The sequence below is a fragment of the Apodemus sylvaticus genome, chromosome 2 (assembly GCF_947179515.1).
Source record: "Apodemus sylvaticus chromosome 2, mApoSyl1.1, whole genome shotgun sequence".
NCBI lineage: Eukaryota > Metazoa > Chordata > Mammalia > Rodentia > Muridae > Apodemus > Apodemus sylvaticus.
The window spans coordinates 144,619,475-144,643,186 of NC_067473.1; the positions used below are offsets into that span (position 1 = coordinate 144,619,475).

At 46.6% G+C, this 23,712-nt stretch overlaps 1 protein-coding gene across 3 annotated transcripts in view; it reads right to left on the bottom strand.

The window, feature by feature from the left end:
• The window catches only part of Srgap3 (SLIT-ROBO Rho GTPase activating protein 3), a 229,698-nt gene extending 206,675 nt beyond the window's left edge, over nt 1-23,023 (bottom strand). For all 3 annotated transcript variants that reach the window (XM_052174488.1, XM_052174490.1, XM_052174491.1), the window contains exon 1: nt 22,165-23,023. In XM_052174488.1, the coding sequence (XP_052030448.1) occupies nt 22,165-22,231 (67 nt within the window). In that variant the 5' untranslated portion in view covers nt 22,232-23,023. The remainder of the gene's footprint in view (nt 1-22,164) is intronic.
• Nucleotides 23,024-23,712: the final 689 nt, after the last annotated feature.

Sequence of the window (23,712 nt, forward strand, 5' to 3'; positions counted from 1 at the left end):
CTGAGAGCAAGACTTGCAGGTCTGTTACAGGAAGTGCTCTCCTCTGCTGAGCTGCTCAGGTTTGACAGCAGTCTTCCATGTCACCTAGAACAAATATCCCTCTGAAGCCTCAGTCCCCCACCGTGACAATCTTGGGCACCGGCAGCTCACTGAGTCTCAAACACCTCCTACCCAGGAGAGATCAAGGCTTCCTGAGGCCGCCTGCCTGCCTGTCTCTTCAAAACAGCTCTAACTGTTAGAAAGATCTTGCAGACACTAGACTTCTATAAACACAGCCCCAGATCAGATTAGGTTTGCTGGCAGCCGCTCCTAGTGACTCACACCGGAGAGTTACAGTCAAGGCAGACCTTAAGTCTTTTGCATAAGGACTGTCGCTGAGCATAGCTCTACACAGCTTGCACTTGGCCAGAGGGATCTTCAGACACAAGGGAGAGACTTCCCACTTTCTATTAAATTTCAGCCCACCGGCAGGCTGCAATGAGGAAGCCCTCTTGTTCAAAGGTACAAACTGAACCCATTTAAGAGGACCAAGCCCCTGCCACCACCCTGCAGATTCTTAGGGCCATTGGCTCTGCATCTGTGATTTTTTTTTTTTGATCGATAACACAGATGGTAAGGTGGACCCCTGCCAGTAAACACAACCTTCTCTCTACTTCTCCCCAGCCCTCTGCAGGAGATCATATTTATGGAGTGTTGACTGCAGGTTGATCCATTCCTTCAAGATCAAAGAGCCAAGCAGACAGCAAGGAGTGAGACAGCTCAGTGGACACTAGAACAAGTCTAAGACCCCGTCCCTGGGAAGGGGACGGCCACTATTATTCCCTCTAAGAATGATATTCCTACTTTGTGTGAAATGCCAAAAGTCTGGATTTTTATGTGAACGCTTCTGTTTTTTCTCTTTTTAAAGAAACCCTCTCGGTTTTTAAAGGTTGGAAATGAATCAGTTTCTGTACGTGCTACAAAGCCAAAGAAAATACGCTGGGGAGTCTAACTCGCCTGCAAGCTGCCACGGCTGCTGTAACTGTTCTAAATTTCATTCTTGGATCCAATCGAACCCTGAAAATCTGGGTATGAACAATTATAGAGTATTCTCAGCCAGCGTGACCCACGATACAGACACTAGGTAAGAACTGAACCTGGACTGTATTATCTAATCCTCACAAAAGTCTACTGAGGTAACCATGGAAGCCGGGAGAAACTGAGGCAGAGAGAGAAAATGGGCTTGACTAATGTCAAAAAAGAATTAACTGGTGAGTCTGGGATTCAGTCCTGGGTCTCTCTGATTTGACAGTCCACTGCAGACCTCTTGGACCAGGCTGGGCAGAACTGTTCTGTGCATATAGTCCAATGGTAAGCAATTGCCACCTTACGCTGAAGGAATTTGAATTAACAAAGACACATCATACGGGCTAGAAAGATGGCTCAGTCAGTACAGTGCTTGTCGTAGAAACCCAAAGCCTGAGTTCACTTCTCAGCACCTGTGTAAGCCAAGCATGACAATGCACCCCTGGAATCTTCCTGGTGGGAAGCCAAAGACAGGAGGGGTCCCAGGGCTTACCTGCCAGGCATCTAACGGAAATGGTGAGCTCTAGATTCAGTGAGAGACTGTGTCTAAAATATTATGTAGAGAGCACCTGAGTGATCAAAGATACCCTATATTTACCTCAAGCCCACACACACACACACACACACACATAAATAAATAAAAAAAACATATTATGATAATTATTATGATTACAGGGCTAATTAAGGGCACTATCCACCACATCTTTAGGTCCTCAGTGGCCTCCAGCAACTGCAGGCGCATCCCCAATCCTCCTCAATGCTAAATCATCAGCTAACAGTCTTTGACCAGCAGCATCCTGCCCTTAACCCCAGCTTCAAGCCCATCCTCAAAGATAAATCAAATTGTGTACCACCGATGACGAGGAGACATGGAGGAATGAACGCTTCCTGGACAATCTCACTGTACAAACATCAAAGTGAACACGCACGGGACAAGGTCACATATGTGGTCTGTGGCTGACTGACACTTTGTCCTTCAACTCGTGACAATAATGACGACATTTCTGTTGTGAAATGTCGAAAGATGACGGCAACATAGAGTCATTTCCTTACGAAAGGCATCACACTGTGTGCTACACTGGTATGCTAAGCTTGTCATATAAGCCAACCCCGGAGAGCCCCGTTGAACACAGAAAATAAAATAGAATGTCTTGGGTTGATGCAGAAGTGGAAATCCAGCCGCCTAGAGAAACTAGTCAGATTGAGCAAATGTATAAAGCAGCAGGTGTGGTAGAAGGGACGGTGTGCACTGAGATGCTAATCTTGATTGGCAGCGAGACTCAATGGAGGTAACCATGGAAACACACCGAAGAGTGTATGAGGGCATTGCCAAAGGGTTTAACTGAGGAGGGAAGACCCCATGCTAAGTGTGGACAGCACCCATCTATCACTAGGGTGCTTCAGTGGCGAAACCGAGGACAGGAGCTGAGCCCTCGCACTCAGCTCTCGCTAGGTGTCTTGACAGTGGGCGGCCCCAGACTCACCATGACGAACTCAAACCCAAACCATGAATCAAAGTCAGCTCCTCCTTAAGCTATTCTGTCAAAGCAATGAAATGGTAACGAATACATGGGACTGAATGGCCCCAGGTCAATGACAGCATCCTGTGAACTGGTGGCAGCTGGTCACCAATCTGAAAGAGTCAGGGATGTGCACATGTATATGAAGTTGACACCTCAGTTCTTCAACAAAACAAGTCATTGACCCACAGACCCTCTCTTGTCCAGTGCTTGGTGTCAGTCTGGGGCAGGAGTGGGATGCGGATGGTATTAGTTCTTTTTTTTCTTCTAGCACAGTGGTTCTCAACCGCCCTAGTGTTGTGACCTTTTAATACAGCTCCCCACGTTGTGCTGACCTCTGACCATAAAATTATTTTGTTGCTATTTCATAACTAATTTTGCTACTGTTGTGAATTGTAACATAAATATCTGTATTTTCTGATGGTCCCAGTGACCCCTGTGAGTGGGTTGTTCAACCCCCAAAGGAACCTTGACCTGCAGGTTGAGAATCACTGACCTAGTAGCTTATAAACAATTTTAAGACCATGAAGAGAGACAGAGATGTCCAAGATGCACTGTATTGTCTTTAAGAGCTATATGACCCATCTGCTGGCTTCAAGGCAGGTGCCCTATAGGCTGGAGATGCAGACCAGACCTCAACCAGTTCTCTGTCCATGTCTTCCTGAGGGCTCAGCCTGAGCTGGTTCTAGACTAAACTGTGAAATGTTCAGGACAGTAAAAGATCAGTGATCTTGGAGCAGAGTGGGCAGAGGGTGCTGAGCTCCAGGGACCTCAAGGTCAAGTCTGCTTGCTTCTCCCCAGATTAAGATCATAATGAAAGTCATAGAAAGCTGTTCACTGAGTTAGATATGGTGGCGCATGCCTGTAAACGCAGCACTCAGGAGAAAGAAGCAGAAGCTGGTGGATCTGCACAAGCCTTCCCCGGTCTACATATTAAGACTGCCAAAAGAAAAAAAGAAAGGAACGAAGGAAGGAAGGAAGGAAGGAAGGAAGGAAGGAAGGAAGGAAGGAAGGAGAAAGAGAGAGAAAGAAAGGAAGGAATAATAAAGGAAAGAAAGAAAGGAAGGAAGGAAGGAGAAAGAGAGAGAAAGGAAGGAAGGATGAAGGAAAGAAAGAAAGAAAGAAAGAAAGAAAGAAAGAAAGAAAGAAAGAAAGAAAGAAAGGAAGGAAGGAAGGAAGGAAGGAAGGAAGGAAGGAAGGAGAAAGAGAGAGAAAGGAAGGAAGGAAGAATGAAGGAAAGAAAGAAAGAAAGAAAGAAAGAAAGAAAGAAAGAAAGAAAGAAAGAAAGAAAGAAAGAAAGGAAGGAAGGAAGGAAGGAAGGAAGGAAGAAAGGAAGGAAGGAAGAAAGGAAGGAAGGAAGGAAAGTTGAAGGGAAAATGGAGGGAGGGAGAGAGGGAGAAAAGAGAAAAGTATCTACCAATTGGAAGGAAAGATTAGATCTATGCAACAGCTGGTTTATAAGATAGCTTTATGAACCAAAATCCTGGAGTGTGTGCTTTCAAGGGATCAAAAGTTATGTCTGGATGGTTCATACCTTCTCCCTTCTCTCTGTGACTGGTTGGCCTGGTAGGGTTTTAGAAAGAGGAGCAGGTGTCCAGACTGGTTTCTACAGAAAGAGATCAGGTGTTCCAGCTCTCCAATGGGTTCCGGGACTCCTGACCTGTTCTAGTTACCCTAGAGTAATAGAGGCATGATTCAGGCATCCTTGGAGTTGGGGAGTGGAGGGATTGGGTTTCCACCCCGCCCACAGCCAAAGGAGTTCTCCATGTGATGAGCAGCTCACTGGGGTCTCTCTCACCATCCTTTCTTCTGGTTTGGGTACCACAGGATATGGTGGTTTTGTGAATAACGACTACAGTGTATTGAACATCTACTCTATGTCTGTTCTAGGCTGATGCTCTACAGTGATGTCCACGTGAATCTGCATCTCTGCACCTCTTGAAAAGTAAAAAACTGAGTACCAGAGAGGACAAACTTTCCCATAATTAATAAATGGCAGAACTGGTATTTGAGCCAGATCTCTTAGACTGTAGACACTGCATTTTTGTGATCATTAATAAAAATAGGTCACATCGTTTGAGTCCTTACTGTATGCAGGGCACTGTGCTAGAGATTTTATGCATTAAATCATATCATCTAGACAGATTATTGTCTTCACCTAACAGATGAAGATATGGAGGATCCAAGGAGTAGCAAGACTCCCCAAGTCACACAGTCTGAAACTAGTAGATCTGGCCCACAGCTGCCTTCACTTCCGTATCAACAATCATGCCCCTGACTCGGATGATTTGTTACCATGGTATGAACACAACTGAAACTCAGCAAGAAACCTTACAAGTCATTTTGAATTTTGATCTTTCCCAAGGCTAGTGATGTATACTATGACAATACTGTTTTTCAGTGTTGGACATCAGCAGCAAGCCACAGCCCCCTGAGATCACTAGAAAAAACCAACATTCTGCAAGACAGAAACTTCTACATACCAGCATTCAATACATTCTATGAGACACTAAGCATTCTGTTACAACACAGGCTTTGCGCTAGATAATTTTGACCAACTGTAGGCCGCCCGGAGGTGTTCAGAACACATTTAAGGTAGGCGGGACATGCCTGCAATGTTGATTGGTTTCACTTACCATATTTTTAACTTATCATGAGTTTATCAAGACACCGAGCCTCTGTGCCAAGCCTGCCTTCATTGGCATCTTGCCACTCACACTAGATAGGCACGCTCACATCCTTACCCAAGCATCCAATTAAAATTCCAAGCAACAAGCCCTTTGGCAGGCTACTAGAGGTTTCACTTAGGTGAAGTGTAATACATAGAAGAATCTGCACTGCCAGGCAGTGGTGGAGCATGCCTTTAATCCCAGCATGTAGGAGGCAGGGGCAGATGGATCTCTGAGTTCAAGATTAGCCTGATCTACAGAAAGAGTTCCAGGATAGACAGGCTACACAGAGAAGCCTTCTCTCAAAAACAAAAACAAAAACAAAAATAAAAAAAAAAACCTAAAAAAAAAGTAATCAGCATGTGTCTAAGCAATTGTGAACCTGTCTAATGGCGCTTAGGCAACGGGTAAGGGAGGGATAAGAAAAGCGGCAGGTTTGTGGCGTCATGAGACTGAGGACAAGTGTTTCAAAGCCGAGCCTGAGCCTCTTTCCTAGCAGCAGACCTGCCCCAGGGACTCCACCGGATTTGCTCTAGTGGCCCAATTGCCCTTCTGGACAACACACATGGGGTCTTGAAGACAAAAGAGCCCCTTACCAGGCCACAGACAATGCTTCCAGCTTTGTCAGGCAAATGGAATTTGTCCCACTTGTGGGAGACATGCTTTTACCACCAAAGTCTGGAGTGAAGGCCAGGGAGGGCCTTTGTCCGAGGAGCCCTGAGAAGGCTTTTTCCAGCCCTCTGACAGAGATTGAAACTGGGGACTGTGGGGGCATTCCTGTTTCTTGGGAGATCTTTCTCGGGAGGGACCAGGATTGGCCTTTCACAAGGTCTTCTCATCTGCTCTGTCCTTCCTGGAAACTGCACAGACATTTGATTGGTTAGAGAGGGAGAGCCTCGCTAGCTCTTTACAAAATTGGCCAATGGCATTTTCCATCCTGAAGTCCCTTCTTCAGTCCCAGCAATGTCATTTCTCTTAGGACCCAGACTGATCCTTTTAAAGAAGTACAAGGTAATGTTTTCTAGAAAACAATCTTCACATTTCGCAGGACTGCACTGAATTCTTTGTGCTTCCTTTGGAGTTTTATTTTATTTGCCTTTGATAGCTAGTCCAGACCTTATTTTGAATGCCTCCTGTGTGGCAGCTCTAGGTACAAGGATTCAAGAATGAATAAAACCAGGCTCCTGTGTTCAGTGAGCTCATGGGGAGACGACACATAAACAAGGCCACTGTAGCAGCGACGTGTCTCAGGGAGGAACCAGACAAAAAAAAAAAAAAAAAAAAAAACGAAATAATGAGCATCGTGTACTCTGGTAGAGTTCACCTCTCACGCACCACATCATCTGAGCCTCGCAGCAACTACAATGTAGGGCAGACAGGCCCTCTGTTCACAGCCAGAAGTACCCAATGGAGAACGGAGATGTGGCACGTCTGAAAGACAGACCAGGAATAGACTGCTGGTCCCAGGTGCCGGCCCACAGCACTTAAATATCCCCAGAGAGTTAAAAGATCAGGTGTGAGCTTTCCATTCCTATATCTATCCATCTTATAGAAATCTGAAGAAAAAAAGTGTGTGGAAGGGGGGCGGAAATATTCTCACTACATGGGGAAATAAGAGAAAAGGAGGATTAATCTCTGCCTTCATTTTAACAGAACACAATGAGCGCGCGCTCAGTAAGGTGGTACCAACTCTGGCACAGCATCCTTTCTTTCCCTTCACAGGTCAGATGAAGGCTGGGCTTTCTTTTGGGCTGTTGTTTCAACCAATGTCTTGAGGCCGGGAGAAGAGCTCACTGTTAGAGCCCACGTTTAGCATGCACACACTCCTAGATTTAATCCCCTGGGCTTCAAAATAAATAAATAAATAATAGGTTACAAATAAATATTAAAGTCCTTACTCGGTGAAGCTTCTGTTTTAAAAAATAATATGACCTTTTGGAAGTCCACCAAAACTGAAGACTATGAAGGTTTCTTTTCAAATCCCCTTTCCTACTACGTCCTGTCACTGATGTCACCAGGGTAAGCCTCCTATTAATCCGGTTCTTCACATACACACCCAACTAGACAGATAAACTCTCTATTTTTAACAGAATTATTAGTTATATACTTATTTCAAGTGTTTTTCCTTCCTCATAACTTGATAGTCTATTTAATTATTAAATTTCTATTTTCAAAAAAAAAAAAAAACCACAGGAGAATTAAACAGGGCTGAAGGTGTAGCTCAGTGGTAGAGGAGGATCTGTGAAGCCCTGAGTTCCATTCCCAGCAAGGGGTGGGGAGGGGCCTTTCAGCCCCAGGCATTTGGGGAGCAAAAGGTTACCATGCAGACTTAGTCTAGTGCAAGAACCACACTGCACACAACCAGTCCCCAAAATGGCACCGAGAAACCTCTATACAACAATTATGAACCCAAGTTCCCGAGGAAGATGCATTTGGCCCAGAAGCACAAGAAGGGCCTTTAGAACGTGCTAGCAAACAATGTAAAGGCACTGAAGGCCAAGAAGAGGCCATCCGGGCCCCAGGGAAGTCAAAGGAGGCTCAGTCCTAGATATCAAAGGGTCCCAACCGCCGCGTCCACCAACTGGCTGTTATCACCCACCCCAAGCTTTGGAAGGGGATTTGTGGCTACATGGCCAAGGGCCACAAGGCTCAAACCAAGGCCGAGGCCGCAGCTTCAGTTCTAGTTCCCAAAGATGCCCAGGTGTCTGAGAAGGCGCCAGAGTAAAAGCCTCCACCTGCCAATGTGAAGACAGGCGATGGGCGTGGCCACCCCACACACACTGTTTGCCGATTGTGGGTATTCTGTCCCCAGACCACACAACCTGGGAAGTTTGAGATGCAGGTTTCTGTGATCCACCACCCGAGGTTCCAGTGCGCTCCTGTGGGGCAAGAATTCAGCCTCCCAGTTGTTCCAGAGACTTTGCTGGAGAAGGCAGAGCTAACAGTGAGCTGCCCACCGCTTAGAACATGCTCTCGCCAGCAACCCTGCCGGGAACCTGTGATATTTTTTAATCTCCTTTCCAATGGCTTCTCTGCAAGCTCAGGTTCTCAGTCCCGGGTGGTAAATGATGGCAGCCGACTTGGTTTAGTTAACGTTTTCACATTTTTTCCGAATGCCACCGTGTGTCAAGGATTGTGCTAGAAATTCTGATGTGTCATTTTAACACACACACAGAGAGAGAGAGAGAGAGAGAGAGAGAGAGAGAGAGAGAGAGAGAGAGAGAGAGAGAGAGAGAGAGAAACCAGTGCGAAGGAAAGCTACTGCCCTTCATGAGTTTGTGCTCCGTCTGACTGGCCATGTGCTATGATTCCTTTCTGTGCAGTGCACGGTGCCTGCACTGTTAACCCCCTATCCCCATTCTAGATCCCTCAGGCATCTAGTGTGACTTTCTCCTGAGTCTACACAGTGACAGTGTAGACTCTCTCCGGTTCTTCATCTCTCGGGTTAGGCCACAGCTTTAATCTTGCCCTAGCAACACCTTCTGTGGCTGTCTTCACCATCCTGAGAACGCCTATGACACTGTCCTCTGTCAGGAACTACTCTGATTGTTTGCACCTGCAGCTGTATTCTTCTCTTAGAAGCACTTAGACCTGCTGATCCCTTAAATATTTACATGATTTCTGACCCTTGCTCTAAATGGAAGGATGACTCGGTCTGGGTCCTAAAGAGCTCTGGCAATGCTCTAAGCTTTGCCAGTCTGATCCAGCCTTACAGATCAATATCAGAAAATCGCCAAGAGCACTTGCAACCATTTAGATCTGTTACAGGTTCTCCCTGTATTCTGCACAGCCCCTTACATAACACTCAGCACTTTAGTAATTACAAGTTACAAGGTGTATTCCCCATAGAATGATAAAGTCTACAAACACAGCAAACCCAGCAGGCGCTCAATAAATACTTGTTAAACTAAATCAACTGAGGTGGGTCACCACAGTCTCGGCATTTCTCTCACGCTCACCCCAGGAACACAGTTCGGTGTTTCTGGCAGATAGTATTCAGGCCTCTGCCACTTTTGAAGTAGAGTTTCGGTAGTAATATTGTGCCAAGTAGGAGCCAAAGACACAGAGGTGCTCCGTGTAAGGCCTGAAGTAAGGACCAGGCAAGGACAGAACCCCAGAGCAGGGTCAGAAACAAAGGTCACATGAGAGTTCAGGGATGGTGAAGGCAAACAAGCAATGCTTTATCAGATACTTGGGGCCAGGGACAGTTTCCTTACTCAGTTTCTGCCCACCCCCCACAAGGTAACACATCATAAGAAAGCTGAAACATCCTGCCTAAAGAAACCAAGTTCAAGCTGGGCGTGGTGATGCACGCCTGGAATCCCAGCACTCGGGAGGCAGAGGCAGGCTGATTTCTGAGTTGGAGGCCAGCCTGGTCTACAGAGTGAGTTCCAGGACAGCTAGGGCTATACAAAGAAACCTTGTCTCAAAAAGAAAGAGAGAGAGAGAGAGAGAGAGAGAGAGAGAGAGAGAGAGAGAGAGAGAGAGAGAGAGAGAAACAAAGAAAGAAACAAAGAAAACAAAGAAACAAAGAAAGAGTAACCAAGTTCAATTGTAAAGAGCACTGACTGGTCTTCCTGAGGTCCTGCATTCAATTCCCAGCAACCACATGGTGGCTCACAGCCTTCTGTAATGGGATCCAATGCCCTCTTCTGGTGTCTCTGAAGAGAGTGACCATGTACTCACATGAAATAAGTAGATAAATCATTTTTTAAAAAGCCACTCATCAGCGGGGCGGTGGTGACACACGCCTTTAATCCCAGCACTTGGGAGGCAGAGGCAGGTGGATTTCTGAGTTCGAGGCCAGCCTGGTCTACAAAGTGAGTTCCAGGACAGCCAGGGCTACACAGAGAAACCCGGTCTGGGAGGGGAGGGGGGGAGCCACTCATCAAAGTAAAGACAATGCAATTGGCCAACAATACTAATGGCTGCAAACTCTGACAGAAACATCTAACCCTAATGGAAAGAGGATTCGTTTTTGACTGAGATATGTCGGTCCATCATAGCCAGGAAGACAGACCTGCAGGAGTGTGGGTGACAGTCATTCTCATGGTATAAACAGGAAGCAGACAGAGCTAGCCTGTACCAGAGGCAGACCTAGCCTTCAAAGGCCCCGAGACGTCCAATTGGACCTCACTTCCTGAAAGGCTCCACAGACTTCAAAATAGCATCTCCAAGTAGGGAGGAAGCTCCCGTACCTGGCCTGTTGGGGGCGTGACATATTCAGCTAGATGTCACTCATCATTACAAACTAAGTCCTAGAAATGACACCTACACTTATCTGTCCCCAAGGGAAACTAAAGTTCTCTCTCCCTCTCCCTCTTCCTCTCCCTCTTCCTCTCCCCCTCTCCCTCCCCCTCCCCATCTCTCTGTCCCTCCTTTGAAGGCACTCTTTGCTATAGAGGGAGTTTTCCCCCATAGGAACTATTGCATCCTGCTGAGCTCATATCCATGTGAGAATCTGACCACCTGGAAAAATCTAGGCTTTTCGAGTTAGACAGATGGCTGGAAAATGAACTGGTTTGCAGTAAACCATACACTGAAAAATACTGCCATCAACCGTGGGAAGGAAGAGGACACTAGGTTGCAACCTCTTGCTGTGATAAACATCATGACCAAAAGCAACTTGTGAAAGAAGGGTTTATTTCAGTGTATAGCTTAGACTCCACCCTGAAGGCACATCACGCCACGTCACGTCACGGTAGGAACTAAAGGCAGGAACCTGAAGCTAGAAACTGAGGCAGAGGCCGTGGAGGAACGCTGCTTACTGTCTTGCCAGCTTGCTTTGTTTTTGTCTCCCAAGACCACCTACCACATTAATCACTAATCAAGGTAACGCCCACACAAACTGACCTGCCTGTTGGGGACCAGAAGGGAAGCAAGACCTGCAGGAACTAGAAAGGGGGGCATTCAAAGTGAAAGGGGCGGGAATAGTTGTAGATTTGGAAGCAGTTCTTAATGGGAACGCTCAGTTTTATACATTTTGTTTTTAAATTCTGCAAAAAGCTGGATCAGAAATGGTAGAGACAAGCCATGCACCACAATAGAACAGGCTTCTTCAACAGTCTCTTAGGAGGCCCATCCAGACACACAAGGCCCTCAACCTGGGCGACTGGGCACCTTAGGCCCTGCTCTGTTTTAAGCTCTAGGCCCATATCCCTGAATTGTGATCTCTTTTTTGGCTACATACAGATATAAACAGATTTGATAGAGGACAGACATGTTGGGGGTGGGGGGTCTAGAAAGAAACACACGGAGTGCTTGTAGCAGTTACCTCAAGAGTGGCTTCTAGACTTCTTTCTATATTTTTTATTTTCAAAGCTTTCGAAACAATGAATGTGTAAAACACACACAATCAAAAATGAACTTATAAAAAATTGTGACTTTTGTGGTCACTTTGTTTGTATCAGCATTACTCATAGTATCTGAAACGAGGGAACAACTCCAGTGTCCACTGACAAACAGGTTGATAAACAAAATATCTTCTGCCCATATAATATAATGATAAACCAGCCTTTATAGGTAGGAGCAGTCAGGGTCGAGATGTACCTTGGCAGGAAAAGGTGCTTGCCACCAAGAACCCACACAATGGTAGGAGAGAATGAACTCACACTAGTTGTGCTCTGACCTCTACTTGCACACATGACAAACACACACACACCTATCCCATATACATACATATATTCATACATAGAGACATGAATACATGTAACTTAAAATTTTCAAATACAATTTTAAAGTAATAAAATTCTGACAAATACTAAAACATAGATATGTGTTTCCCCACTGGGGAAAATGAACTGAGCCCATCTTTCATTGCACCCTGTCCATGGTCAAAGACTCATGGGACCTGCTGGTTGAAAAGCACATCAGTCTCTCCAGCATAGACTCCCATTTCCACACATCAAACGCCTCAGCATTTCCCAAATACCAGGCCTGTTGGTGACCTCTAAGCCTTGTGTCCATTTTATCTCTCGTCACAAAATGTTTTCCACTACCCAGGAGAGTTTCTATTTGCCCTTTGAAAACCTACCCAAAAAAGTCTTCCTCCTATCATAAGTTCTCCAGTTCTCCAAGGCAGCAATTCAACTTCTTACCTGAATTTCCACAGTACAAGGCTCCAACACTCTTAGCACAGTATATATCATTGCTTAGTCCATTTTTATAACTTTCTTACTAGAAAACTATGAGTGTAGAAGAGGGGTTTGAGGAACACTTTCCATCGTCCCATCTCACATGTATTAGGAATTCAACTAATAGACTACATTCAGTTCCCTGCAGCATCGCTACCAGTAACCAGCACGGATGCATCCTCTAAGTTCTCTCCCAGCTGTGCTGGTGAAAGCCTGGATCTGCTTCATTCTGGAGACAACATCTGTGTAATCACCAAGTCCATCACATTCAAACAAGCTCACCTACTGTGAGCACCCAATAAGTTTGCCTACTGTGGGCACCCGTTAGACACCAGGAAAGCTTTGCATGCCAGAAAAACACAAACAAGAGATACTGAAGTTCTGATTTTTGTTTTGTCTTGCCTCCAGTTTGCCATCCCCCTGACTCAGCCTTTTGAGTCTAGAACTACAAGTATGAGCCACTATAGGCAGCCTTCAGCATCGTTCTTGCAACTTTAGCTCTAGAGAAGAGAATAGACAAACAGGAGGGAAATTATCTTGTAGCCCGAGTGCTGGAGAACTGCGGTCAGCTGACCAATGAAGGGCTACTGCGTGGCTCTTGGAGGTATCAAGTAGCCAGAGAGTTAAGAATACCAAACAGCCAAGCAAGTGACTATTCAGAAAATGAACATTCTGGAAAGGGGGGAACTGGAGACACTGAGGAATCAGCAGATCAACGGACCAGGAAGTGAAGATTGGAGAAAGAAGGGAAGAGGTAAGACCATGGCTTTGTAAATCCAGTCTAGGGTCCTTGATGAGAGATTCCAGCAGACACAACTGAAGGACTTTAAACAGAGAGTGTCAGACATCACTGTAAGAACAGCTGGTAGATGCCCTGGGGTTGGAAGGGAGACCAATTAAAAGTATGGCTGTCAATGAGGATGAGTCTATCCCCTGGAAGTCATTTGGTACTATCTGGAGAAATGCTTGGTTGTCACAAATTGGGACAGGCTGATCACTGCTATCTAGCAGGCAGAGTCCACATTATACAACAACCTTCTCTCAACCAAGAAAGACCCAGGTCACATCAATGCCACCAAGAGCTGATCAATGTCATACTGTGGTCATGCAGAAGATAAAGGAACAAAAGTCCCCACATGCAGAAATAGTCAAAAGTTTCCTAAATATTTCCTAAGGCCACTCCTGTCCCTTTTCAATCCAGAGCACATTGCATTTTCACCTAGCCCAGAGATAATATGGAGAAAGAGAGAATTCTGGACTTCGGGCTTTCAAATGCTTAGTCCTTGGGAAGAAGAAAAAGAATGTGGGTAGGCCAGAGATGCAGATCAGTTAGTTCAGTATTTGCCTACCATACACAAGGCCCTGGGTTTGACAGGGCCTAGAATACACGAGTCCCTGTCTAAAACAAAACAAAACACCAGGAAAAATGAGAACTTCCTTATGAGGTCTGGGAAGATCTCAAGACTAAGTGGTTAAAAACGCTTACTCTTGCACAGAAGCCAAGTAGATCCCGACGCTGATATCAGGCTCACAGATGCCTATAACTCAAACTGCAGGGGATCTGACACCTTCTATGAAGCCCTTAGGCACCTGCACCCACACACACACACACACACACACACACACACAAATCTTTTAAAAAGAAAGCCTGGTCTCTCAGCATGAGAATATCACCTTTCCTCTCATTTTATGCTAGGCACACCCATATGTGTATTCATATGCATGTACAAGTTTGCAGATAAACATTCCCTATGTCAGAGAAAAGAGTTAGTAAAATGATGTGAATGTAGAAGTCATGGGTCTATAAGAAAAAAAGTTTTGTTCTCTGCTCCCCTCACCACAAGGGAAGGAAGGCATCGCAGTTAGCAAACAGATTCATGTAAACAGAAGAGAGACAGAACCTTTGTTAGAGCAGAGGTCAAGGCTCACAGGGACAATCAAGATGGACCAAGGAGAATGTCCAGAGTCAGTATGCATGTGAATGCCATGATACCCCTGCATCTCTGCATATTACATAAAATAAATGAGGAGAGAGACATCCAAAGGACAAAGAATGATTACTAGCATGGACTGATCACTGAAAACTCAATAAGAAAGATGACACCCCAGCTCTGTAGTTGACAAACTCAGACTGATAATTTATAACCAATGGCTCACAATCAATCTGGATCTTAGGCCATGGTCCTAAAGGAATCAGTAAAGAGGCCCCAAATAGGCCCAGATATATATCTGTCACCATCCAGCAAAACAGAGACATGACATAGAAACCAAGTGACAGAAGAAAGAAAAGAAAGGGTATTTCTTATGCTTCTGAGTTGTGACCAAGGTTGACTTATTCAGAGCTGCAGGAGTCAAGAGCTCCCCAGTTTTTATTTACACAGTTGTCACTGAGCACATGCCACAGAATTCCAGGGGCAGTCCAAAGTCCACTCAAGGCACCTTGAGCATCCCCTGCCGCTGTAGACACTGCACTGTCACACACAAACAAATACACCCACATACAACCTACAGAGAGCACGTATTAATCGGGGACACAGCTGTTTCCAAATTGCCATTTAAATCAGTAGCTGAGCACTCTGCAGTTGAAAATGCCAAAGCTCACATGTTGTAAGTGACCACAAAACACCACATTGACATTACTTAGCAGAACTGGGTATGTGTCTCTTTCCCTTGGTCCCTCTTACAAACTGCCTCCTGAGAAAAGCACTGTAGGAATCAGGGAATGGGGTAATGGACACCAAGAAGACATGGATAATTCATGAGTTGTATGGGCTGCCATGTTTCAAACCATGAACCAAGGAAGAATCTCCCAAAACAATTGGGGGAAGAGGCTTTCAGGGTGGACAAAGTTTGAGGAGACCAACCAGACTCTGAAGTTCACCCCCAACACTGCCAAAGGTGTCAGAAGCCCTGAGGAGAAACAAGCTAATTTCATCTGGTTTATCCTAGAATTTTCAAGACCTATTGGAACACATAACTATTTTCTTTCACCCAGCACGCCATGTTGCCCCCACCAGCATCTTATCTTTCTGTGCAAGTGGAAATTGGAAAGTGTATTCTTTTTTGAACCTAGCTTTGCCAGGGTTACCTGAGGAGTCTAGTGCAATTGATTATTTCTCTAAACGTCCTCTCTTCATCTAGAGAACTGGTGAGTCTCTTGTAGAGGCAGAGGAGTCACAAAACAAGAGAAAATGCAATTGCCTTCCTGCACTAACTACTAAAGCTATATAGACCAAAACGCGGCCAGTAATAGTACCTACCCAGTGGATGACTAAAGGAATTAATGGGAGAGGAATAACCCTCAAGAAATGGCCAGTATGGACCCTTAGATCTACTAATGGGTGACCGGAAGGAAAGCTGCATCCCATCAAGACGTGTGCAAGACTACTAGCCCCAAATCCTTCACCAAATCTCTGCTTACAAACACGAGAAACAAAGTAGGTAGCTCAACAAGCCAGGAGTGTTTCTTTGCACAGTAAAGCGCCTCCTACCAATAGAACGGGAAGTGTGATGTTCTTGGCCAAGTGTTTGTATTCTACAAAATGCATATGTGAGCCCACCCCACCCCCAGTAATGGTACTGAGAGGTGAGGTATCGCCTGTGGGTTGCTCTAGATGTTGAGCGTTTGATTCCTGTGAGCATGCTCTGAAGAAAGAAAGGCCAGGTGAGCAGACCACAGAAGGCAGCAGTCTACACGTCAGGAAGCGTCTCTCACCAGAAAACGAATTTGCTGGCACCTTGATCTTGAAATTGCCGGCCTCCTGAACTGGGAGAAGGAGGGAAAAGCCATGCGGCCAGTGTGTCTTGCTGCAGCAGTCCAGGCTAAGTAAGGGAAGGGGCACTTTTCAACCACCCTCAGCCCGAAGAAACCAAGATGGCTCCGTGCATTTGGGAGTTCATGGCTGAGGGTCTAATATCTAGATTTTGATGGAGAGTAGTAATGTTCAGGGTAGAGAGGCAGAGGGAGGGAACTGTTAGTTCTTCCTGGAAGAGCTGGGAAGGCATCATATGAGGAGGAAGAAGGCAGGCGGCTGAGGCTCCACTGCCAAGGATTTTTACAGACTTCAACATAAAGGCCACGAGTTGCGAGGTGGCGGCTAAATGGGCTGCCTCGGCCTATTTCACCAGTGTGTTTGGTTAGAGAGGGTAGAATTTTTAAAAGTTGGGTCATCGTTTAAACAACCGAGAGATCTGGTTCCAGTTCAAGTTTCCTCCCAGCAGTGGGAGCACTGCCCACCCAGGGCTCACATCCCAGCCAGGCAACGACAAGCTGGAGAGAGCTCCACTTGTGCCTCTGAAACTGCCCTGTTGGCCACAGTCCCCACTGCTCCACACAGGTCTCCCCGTCCAGCGTGCTTTCCTTCCCTTATCCTGTCGAAATGCTTGAAGAACCTAAGGAGGCTCTCCAGTTATCCTAAGGCACATAGAAGAAGCTCTCTCTCTCTCTGCAAGACTTGGGCTCATTCTGAGAGCTGCAAAGTTGTATTATGGGTTTTCTTAATCTTTTCTTATGTTACTGTCATTTTCTAAGGGAGGTCTTAGAAGGTAAATAAGGTGTCCTATACTTTTTTTTTTTTATCTCTCACGAAATGCCACTCAAGGCTTGAGGACAAAGTCAATGCTCGATGTTGGTTGAGTGAATATGTGAACAACGGAGTAATATACGCTCCTGAATGCTTACTCTCCATACCTGCATGCTTAGTTTTCTTTCCCCCATTGTGATGGTTTGTATATGCTGGGCACTATTAGGAGGTGTGGCCCTGTGGGAGTGGGTGTGTCACTGTGGGCGTGGGCTTTGAGATCCCACCCTTACCTGCCTGGAGGTCAGTCTTTCACTAGCAGCCTTCAGATGAAGATGTAGAACCCTCAGCTCCTCCCGCACTATGCGTGCCTGGATGCTGCCATGCTCCTGCCTTGATGATAATGGACTGAACCTCTGAAACCTCTAAGCCAACGCTAATTAAATGTCCTTCATAAGACTTGCCATGGTCATGGTGTCTGTTCATAGCAGTAAAACCTTAACTAAGACATCCATTTTTTCACTTTTACTATTAAAAAGTTGATCTGCAATAAATATGAATGTTCCTAAAGTCAATCACTGTGCTCCTGTTTCAATTCTCTGTTGGGCTGAAATGGAAACAGGAACACGGTGAGTGAATGTGACCATTAAGTCTGGCAGCGAGAGCAATCAGAGCTCGGGGTACAGAGAATTCAGCAGATAAGATCCCCAAATGCTATCAGTGATCTCCAAGGGAACTGTGTAGGACAGCAGGGATGCCAAGAAGCTGGAGACTGGCAAATGTTCTGATTTTCAAAATGGGAATGGGCGACAGCCTGCCAGTTTCCGGCTAGAGATGGAATGTCACTCTCAAGCAAGGTTGCTGAGCAGGTTGTAAAGGGACACTTAGGAGCGCCTAAGATAGGAAGTGATGTCTGTTTGGAGCCCATGTCAGGGAACTGAGAATGAGCCAGCTCAAATCCATCCCGACCCCTAGCCTAGGAGATCAGAGATGCACAGCAGACATGCGCAGTGAGCACAGCCAAGGGCTAGGGTAACGCCTGGGTTATACTGGTATCACAGGCAGCATACAAGGGGGACAGCTGTTATCTTTCTTCCACCATATTGACCAAGTCCGGAGAGTTCAATCTTTGGGGCATCCTTTTGGGAAACCTCTTTAAAGACATGAAGCTCTCCTGCAAGTTCTGGCCCCTGTGGAAAAACTGAAAGCGTGGGCAGACTTAAAAAGTGGCAACAAACGGTTGCACTCAGGTATGACTGCATTTGGACAGGATGTGTGCCCTCAGGTCTATCATAACTGTCATCACCCCTTCTACCGCTATCAGGAAGACGTGCCATCTGCCATGAATCATCTTCCTTCGGCCCTGCAAGCACCCAACACATTGGGATTTGCAATCCATTGGTTGGTAGGGTGGATCACTTACCATGCAGGAAGCCCTGGGTTCCATCTTCAGCATGGCATGAACCCAGCGTGGTTATGCTGTAACCCCAGTACTCAGGAGGTGGGTGGAAGCAAGGGGGTCAGGAGTTCAAAATCATCCTTCACTAGACAGTACAAGGCTATCCTGGGCTACATGAGTAACCCACACACACAGCCCTCAAATACACAAGTGAAATAATGAAGACAGCAAACAGTGGTGGCTCGTGTTACCAAAGCAACTAAGGAGAAGTTACAGTCAGGGGCACAACTGGAGGCTCCCAACCCCCAAGGAGCGGGCAGTCACAGAGATGTGTCTGTCCGATCCTTTTTTGTTTGATTGTTTGTTTGTTTTTTGTTTTTTGTTTTTTGGGGTTTTTTGTTTGTTTGTTTGTTTGTTTTTTTAAGACAGGGTTTCTCTGTGTAGCCCTGGCTGTCCTGGAACTCACTTTGTAAACCAGGCTGGCTTCGAACTCAGAAATCCGCCTGCCTCTGCCTCCCAGAGTGTTGAGATTAAAGGTGTGCACCACCACCACCCGGCCTGTGTCTGTCCTATTCTAAGAAGTCTCCAGGAAGAAAAACCATTAGGTGATACCATCTAAGAAAAAGAAAAAAATCCATGAGCCACAGCTAGTCAAACATAAAGTCTTTGAGCCTCGAGGATGCTAAGGTTTCCATCCCTGGAATACACGATCACAGGTATACAGTCAGATTCAGGTATCTGGGAGGATGCTAAGGTTTCCATCCCTGGAATACACGATCACAGGTATACAGTCAGATTCAGGTATCTGGGAGGATGCTAAGGTTTCCATCCCTAGAATACACGATCACAGGTATACAGTCAGATTCAGGTATCTGGGAGGCAAGAAAAGGCTTGAATCTAACCCTGTCTACAATGGAAATGCTATTCAAAAACATCCATCCTTTGTTAAGTCAGTGAAACGCAACAACATTTCGAAAAAATCAGAAGTTTCCCTCACAAAATGAAGTAGACTGTTTGCACCAACCTGGTCCAATGCCAGGAAGACCGGAACTGGCACAAAGCATTATTTTTGCTCATGGATCAAACACTCCTCAGAGACAAGCCACAAAGGCCAAGGGAGGAAAGTAAGAAGGGAACAATGGGACGCCATCAAGAGGCCACCAGTGCCCAGCACAACAGGGCCATCTGCTACTGACATCAATCCTTCAAGGGGCTGTGTCAGCCAGACAATGTACCGGGGACACCAGGCCTGGGAAGAGACCGGCCTTGCGACCTTGGGTAAGTCACTGAACACTGCCAGGCCTTGGTTTCTTATCTCTGAGCCTGGGCTCATACTAAGCCTTTTGTACACCGCGTGGGCCAAGAGCAGCAAAGCCTGGGACTGAGCCCCAGAAACAGGAGGTCCCTGGATACAGCAATCCTTACCAGAGTAATTAACAAACAAGGCTGTGGATGGAAGCCAGGGCCTGGAACACGCTAGGCAAGGGCTCTACCCCTGAGCTGCATGCCAGGCCAGGCCAACAGATAACTCGTTGGAAGAGAAGATTTCAAAGGGCTTCAGGTACAGCGGTGCTGTGATCTGAATCTTATGGATGCCTACTATAGGTGAAAAAATAAATAACTCAACCAGAGGGTAAAGACATCCAGAATCTAGAAGAGACCAGATCTTTTGGGCAAATTTCCTAAAGAAATTCCTTGCCATCACCTTGTCTGTGCTCATCAGTCATTAAGTGAAAGGTGAAAGGTGACAGGTGAAAGGTGAAAGGAAGTGAATTTGCTGGAACAAGTGACGCTGTGCGGGGGCCTCAGAAAAGGTTGGCTGCCTGGGGCAAGCCTCTAAAGAGGAGACAAGCAGATTTCCCACCAAGACACACACTGTCCAAGCATCCCATTCTCTTGTCTGTCATAACACTTTTTAACGGGAATATCAATTTAAAAAAAAAAGTAGTCAAGATAGTCTCAAAACACACACACATTCATACACACGCACATATGTTTTGAGAATATATATGTATATACTTTTATGTTTTGAGACGACATATATACACAAACACACACACATATATACACAAACACACACACACATATATACACAAACACACACACACACATATATACACAAACACACACACATGCACGCGCGAGCGAGTGTGTGTGTGTGTGTGTGTGTGTAAATTCACTCCCTAAAAAGTGTGTGTGTGTGTGTGTGTGTGTGTAAATTCACTCCCTAAAAAGTAGATATACAAAATTGAAAATCGGTTTTTGTTCTGAACGGCTGGGTGAATCCCAGTCTCTGGCAGCTAAAGGGCTTGTTTCTCAATTGTCAGCAAGGCTGATACATTTAAGTCACTGTTTCTGACACTGAGCTGAAAACTAAGGAGGAGGCCAGGGAATAGGAGAGATCTCTTCTTTATCCCTGGGATCTACCCAGGGAGGTTAACATCCTGGCTGGGCCCACAACCAAAGGCAAGGTAAACACAAAGCCCCCACCCCCACCCCATGCCTGTTCTCCAAAGCGGCTCCCCAAATCAGAAGGTTAAAAGCAGCACAGGCAGGACAGACAGACAGCCTGAGGCTACTGACTTCCTGCAGCGTGGAGCCCTCAGGCAGCACAGAAACAGGCGTGGCATCCTCCGATCACCAGAACCTCAAAGCAGCAGCCTGGAAACCAGGCCTCCACACCCACTGAAGATGCAGCGTGCCCACTCAGTGTGAGACCACAACTCGCCCTGTGTCGCAGCAAAGAGAACCAAGGACTCAAAAGAAAATGGGTGCTGAGGGCCACAGCTGCTTCTCTCCCGCACAGGCTCTGCCAGGGGGAGGCAGGGCAGGGGACCTTCAGCTCTCCCAGCTGAAGCTGTGTTCAGCAAGCCTGAGGGTGTGGGAAGCCCACCGTCTGGCCTAAGGGCAGAGGCCAGCCGCACGCCTTCTTTTAGCAATTGCCGCCCTCCTATTCCTCTCCGCTAACAAGGATTTAGGGAGCGGCTTCTGCAAGAAGTGTGGTTCTATGCCACCAAAGCTGGAACCCGCACCCAGAGGTCATCTCACTCTCCTAGCAGGCTGGCTTTCCCCAGAACCACGGGAGCCAAGCAGCGCCTACCAGTCCAAATTGTACACTGAGGTGTTGGCTTTTAACCAAAGCTGATGACCCGAAACACCGGTGCACAGAAGGACCAGACTGCACACTGGAAGATGATACATTTTCTGCACAGAACTCTCTCTTTATGCTGAAATGCCTGCATTAGTCTGAATCAATATGTCTCATAACACTTAACCCATGGCAACTCAGACCAGGAAAGAAATGCTGACAAAGAAGGGCTACTTAAGGATGCTGTGCCCCCCACCCCCACCCCTCACCCCCATCCCCCACCCCCCACAGCCCATACTCATGCATTTGAATTTCAGCCCAGAGAAGGCAGCAGAGGCAAAAACAACCACCCACAAAAGCCAAAAGAAGAGATGGGGAGCTCAGATCAAAATATATATATATATACATAAATAGCAAAGGGCTTTCACGGTGGGAGTGAGGGGGAGGAGGCCTTGACGGTCAAAATGGCCTTAGAGTGACATATCACTGCCAAGATGACGGAGTACCGGCGACACTCCTAAAGTCCCTTCCTCGCACACCTGCAATGCAGAGATTTCTGCCCTTTCTGTAATTCACGCTCCCAGCCCAGGCGCTCGCTCTCTGCAGTGCGAGCCAGTCTGGACTTGTGCACCCAGCACCCTGTTCCTCCTTACAATACGATTATTGCTGCATAGCAACTTCTCAAGAAGGCAGGGAGGCAAAGGAAGAGGCAGCAGAGGGGGAGCCAAGGGGACGGGGAGAAGGCAAAGTCCCTCAGCCGCGCCGCTCACCTTTTATTTGGGCTTCATATTCAGCAATTATCTCTTTGTCTTTCTTGAACTTAGTTTGAGATGACATCTTCCGACGTGGCAAAAAGAACTGACAGGCTGTTTGATTTATTTCTCCTTTTCTTTCCAAGTCCTCTCCCAAGCCTGGGTAATCACACAGCAATGGTCGATTTCACAGGTTTCAGGGCTAATCTCTTTTACTTGGCTGCAGAGCCGGGGGTTGAAATCCTTCTTCTGGGAGGAAAATGCTCTCTGCTGGCAGGGAAATGGCTCTAGTGGCTTGCTCTGGTCAGCTCCTCTTGCAAAAGAAGAAATCACCCTGGGAGTACCATAGCCTGCCCCAGATTTCCAGGATTTTTCTTCCAAAATAATAATAATAATACTAATAGCAGCCAAGAGCACACACAAACACATACACACACATACACACACACAAACACATTCACGAATCCACACACACACTCACCCAGACACGCTTCCACACAATTGTGCTGTGCACACACCCATCCACACCACAAGCGCGCGCATACACACACGCGCGCACACACACACACATATACACACACACACCCTCACTCACACACACACACACCCGCCTGCTCACTCATACACACACATCCACAAGAGGCGCGGCGCCTCCTGGGTCGTGCGGCCAGTCTCCGGTTCGCTTTGGAAGGCTCTGCTAAGGAAATGGTCAGGTTGCCAAAGGACCGGTCATCTCTCATCCTCCCTCCGGTCGATCGGCGCCTCGGGTCTGCTGTCCGGTGAGGATCAAAACCAGGAGAAGGAGATGGACGTTTTCCCGGCTGTAGCGTTTTAGCTCCGCTGGACCCAGGGCTGGACTGCTCACCCTGCAGGGCTGGCTGAGCTCTACCCCCCCCCCCCCCACGGCTCTCGTCACTAGACTCCGCCTCCCGGATTTTATAACAACTGACACATTGTAGCCTAAGGAGAGCTGAACTGCCTGCAAGCAAAAAGGGGAAGAAACTCTCACAAAAGGGAAGCAGACAGGAGGGGGAAATCAGGTTGGGAAGGCCTGGGAGGCTCCTGCAAACTCCAGCTAGTAGTAGTTGGGCTGGGGATTTTCTAACAAACACAGGAAGATTCTTTTTTTTGCGTTGTGAAAATGAATTCAAGCCCTCAAACCAGCAGCTATGACTCTGCCCGAGACTCTAGCAGAGGGCCTGATACATGCAGGGGAGGGCACTGTTTTTGAAAGAATTTCTTGATAACAGGGACAGTGCCAGAGGTTTCAGCTTTGCAGAGAGATCTGGTGGCCAGGGATGCCTTCAGGCTCAGAGAAGGTGGGACAGACTCCATTGCCACAGTTTCTTTACCAGTAAAACAAGCTCTCTTTGGAGGCTCTTTAATAGACAATTTCAGCAAATACATGTGAAATGCTTACTAAAGAGCCCACTGGTGTTATAAAGGCAAGAGGCTCCAGATGACAGTAAAGTAGAATTTAACTACACGGTGAATGACAGAATGGTGAATGACAAGTGCTAGGAATTGAAAATATTACAGAACACACGATGTTCAAATGTAAAGAGC